This window comes from Solea solea, chromosome 3 (genome assembly GCF_958295425.1).
Source record: "Solea solea chromosome 3, fSolSol10.1, whole genome shotgun sequence".
NCBI classification, from domain to species: Eukaryota; Metazoa; Chordata; class Actinopteri; order Pleuronectiformes; family Soleidae; genus Solea; species Solea solea.
In genome coordinates this window covers 6,609,007-6,612,653 of record NC_081136.1, presented here as the reverse complement: position 1 = coordinate 6,612,653, position 3,647 = coordinate 6,609,007, and the positions used below count along the sequence as shown (strand labels likewise).

At 40.1% G+C, this 3,647-nt stretch overlaps 1 protein-coding gene across 1 annotated transcript; it reads right to left on the bottom strand.

Moving 5' to 3' along the window:
- Positions 1 to 733: 733 nt before the first annotated feature.
- LOC131457130 (histone H2A.Z) lies at positions 734 to 2,829 on the bottom strand. Its single transcript, XM_058625955.1, has 5 exons — positions 2,677 to 2,829; positions 2,292 to 2,369; positions 2,023 to 2,136; positions 1,783 to 1,912; positions 734 to 1,072 (listed from the first exon to the last, which is right to left on the bottom strand). The coding sequence occupies exons 1-5, from the start codon at positions 2,677 to 2,679 to the stop codon at positions 1,011 to 1,013; spliced, it is 387 nt and encodes a 128-aa protein (XP_058481938.1). The 5' UTR covers positions 2,680 to 2,829; the 3' UTR covers positions 734 to 1,010.
- Between the last annotated feature and the right edge of the window lie 818 nt (positions 2,830 to 3,647).

The window sequence follows — 3,647 nt, the reverse complement described above, 5'->3', positions numbered from 1 at the left end:
AGAATTAGTTGCAGGATGTAAGTTAGCATTTTGCTTGAGACTAAAATCAGTCTTTTAGGATTTCTTTTTAAACAGGCCCCAACTTGTCAATGAGACCGTGGGGTTGTGGTGCTACAGCACCATCTAGTGGTGCTTCTCTGTTAAGGTCAGCAGAGTCAGTAAGCCAATGCTAATTTGTTTGAAAAACACATAATTTAGCGAGTGTGCTTGACAAACATCTAGATTGCAAATACGTTTTACATCTTAATCTCCCATCTTAAAACACTTCCTTTTTTCAATAGCTGGGAAACAAGTCACACTGGCTAAACTGGTTTTAGAAAGTAGCCTACACACCCAGTGTTGGAGATTTCCCTAAACCTGGTAATCCATGCAACAGACCCATACACCACAATGTGTAAAATGTTGCGACTGTGCCTTTATTCTGAATCCAAGAATGACAAAGTTCTCCCGTTTCAAGTCAGTCCAGTGATGAACTGATGTTCCTCAACATGCTCTGAAACTCATGCAACGGCAAACATGGTTTGTATACGCTCTAAAAATGATTCTGTTCGTCGCCATGACGACTACTTCCACCACCCGCCAGCTGTGGTCGACGGAGACGAGAGTATGAGAAACTGCAAAGATGAAGACTGAAGCCAATCCACACTGGGGGAAAACCTACAGAGGAGAAGGCGATGGCAGTAACAGAAAGAAGCTAATGAACGAGCAAGAACTGAAAGAGCAAAACTGCAAATGCCCAAACAAGAGCTTTATTAAAACACCACTTTGAACAAGGGAATGCCACAAAAGTAAGGTTAGACACAAAAACTGCAGCACCAAGAAAAAACAAAAAAGCCAAACACACAAAAAATGAGCTTCTTTGAAGCCACTTTTAAAAAATACCCCAGGTGAGTAAATGCAAGCGCAACCATACAAACGACTCCTACAGGTGTTCTAATCTAAAGACAAATAACCAGTTGACGCAGACTTCGTCCTGAGATGGCACGACGTCCACAGCTCGGCACTTCAGGTTATACGGTCTTCTGCTGGCCCTTCTTTCCGATCAGAGACTTGTGGATGTGGGGGATCACACCTGGACACAGGTAAACACACGAGTCATTAACAGTGAGTCAGCAAGATATGGGACAAAGACTGTGGCAAAGCAATTGCTCATGTACCTTTACAGCTTCTATTTCAACTTCATTTACTGTAGCCCATTCCGTATTTTGCCCAATTTCTTTACTTCTATGACAAACTAAGTGTAAATATTTTAGGACTGTCACTTTTCAAAGACCGAATTAATAATGTAGAAAGTTATTGTCAGATTTAAACAATACTGGAAATGTGTTTCAGCCCCACTATATACTATTTAAATTTAGTGTCCCATTTTTCACCTTGTAATTCTTTATTTTATTCCCATTCTGATTTTTCCCTCCTTATCTGCTGTTAAAGGATTTATTACATCTAAGCGCTTTTCTATTTTAACACCAATGAGTCCCACACTTATACATTTTTAAAAACTCCAGCTCGTTCACTTCTTTCAGATCTATTTTGGCCTTAATACGTTGTATTTTGAACTATAGATCGTTTCACATACATTTAGACAACACAACATACTATATATAACTTAAATATTATTGCTATTTAGCATTGTAGTTAAGTACAAGTTTTGTTATCCAAAGCATTGTTACATGTTGAAGTGCTAGTAAATAATGCCTTCCCTGTATTCTGTATGCAGATACATTTCAATGTTAGAAGTACAAATATTTAACTTCTCAAAGCACAAAAGGTGTCTTTATTTACCTCCTCCAGCAATGGTTGCCTTGATGAGCGAATCCAGCTCTTCATCTCCTCTGATGGCCAACTGCAAGTGGCGTGGCGTTATACGCTTTACCTTCAGATCCTTAGATGCGTTTCCTGCCAACTCCAGAACCTGTAAGAGAGCCAGGCTTTAGATATTCACTCGGCCCAAGACCAGCAGCTCCGTGGAGCCAGATTATTCTCGCTTTTACCATCTGAGAAACAATTGCGGTTCGGCGTTACCTCAGCTGTAAGATATTCGAGGATGGCGGCGCTGTATACGGCTGCAGTGGCTCCCACTCTGCCGTGGCTGGTGGTTCTCGACTTGAGGTGTCTGTGGATACGACCAACCGGGAACTGTGGCGAGAGGAGAGAGGGTGAGAGCGGGGCTTCAGCGCGGAGAAACAAAGGGTTCAGTGGCCTGGCGGTGAGAGGCGGCCACCAGCAGGGTAACCCCTGCTAACAAGCTCTAGTGCCGCTAACAGTCAATGAATGAACGTGGATTCACAAACCTGCAGTCCTGCTCTCTGGGAGCGCGAAATAGCCTTAGTCTTGGTCTTCCCCGAGTCTTTTCCAGCTTTACCACCAGCCTGGAAAACACCGACACTGTCCATGAACCAACAGTCGTCACAATTATATATCACGCACGAATAAACAGCGGACACATTTAACGCTCCGTTAGCATTTCTCTAGCTCCAGCCAGAAAGCTAAAGTTAGCAGCTAAGCTACATGGCAGCTAATACTAGTACAACAACTAGCATTAACTGTTGGGCTAGTTAAACAGCTAACACTAGCGGCTAACAGCTAGCCAATGAATGAAACACGGCAGTTATTTTGCCAGTGACAAACAGAAAACCAATGCGTATATTTGTACTTAACGTATCGCGAAGTACACACCATGTTTAATCTGCGTAATAAACTCCCACCGCTGCGGATCCGAGACGAAACGATTCACAACCGAGGACCGACTGCTAGCTTGAACTACAACACCCGCCTACACTGTCCCTGTATATATAGCTAATCTTTATCTGGGGAAAGTGAATGGCGAACACGAGCCAATCACCTTTCGGTGTGTTTCCTGCTGTGGCGTTCAGCCAATCAGCGACAAGATATTTCGCAATGCGGGAAAAGTTCTACATTTCCGTTGAAAATGGTCATGGGTAATGTAGTCCTGACATTCAGGCTATCGATTCCCATTGTCTCTTTCACAACATAACAAGAACATTTAATTTTTTTAATTGATTTATTTGTTTTCGTCAGGATTGTTTTTAATTAAATAAAAATGACAAGAAGCTGCCACCATAACAAAAAAAAAACTAACCCTTATTTTTAGTCACATTTTGTTTAATTAAATAAATGGCTAGAAGCGGTCACCTTTAAACTAAATAAATGACCTGCATTTGACACAATAATCCAGTTTGTTTTGTTGGTTTCCATTTCAAATTACTTGAATCATGTCAGGCACAAATTGAACTGTGACAGTTTTATTTTATGCATTTAAATGATACATTTTCTTTGCTTACGTGATGAGAAAAACACCATAACAAACATTATGTACAGAGTAGACATATGTGCAGTTCATCCCAGATATAGGAAATATTTTACAAATAATGGGATAAAATTATATTTTAAAACACGATAATATACGAAGATACAAGATAAAGTGCTAGTTTAAGTATACATTTGATTATTTATTGTTTATAAATTACGTTTTATGAGTGGCATCTTTATTATTATAATTTTTTTAACCAAGTCTTTGTGTTCATCTTCGTACTTAACTTATTAAAAAGATTAATATGGATGTATTTAACCTAGGTTAATGCCACCGATAAGATACATCGAGTTGTAATTTTCACTTTGACCACACG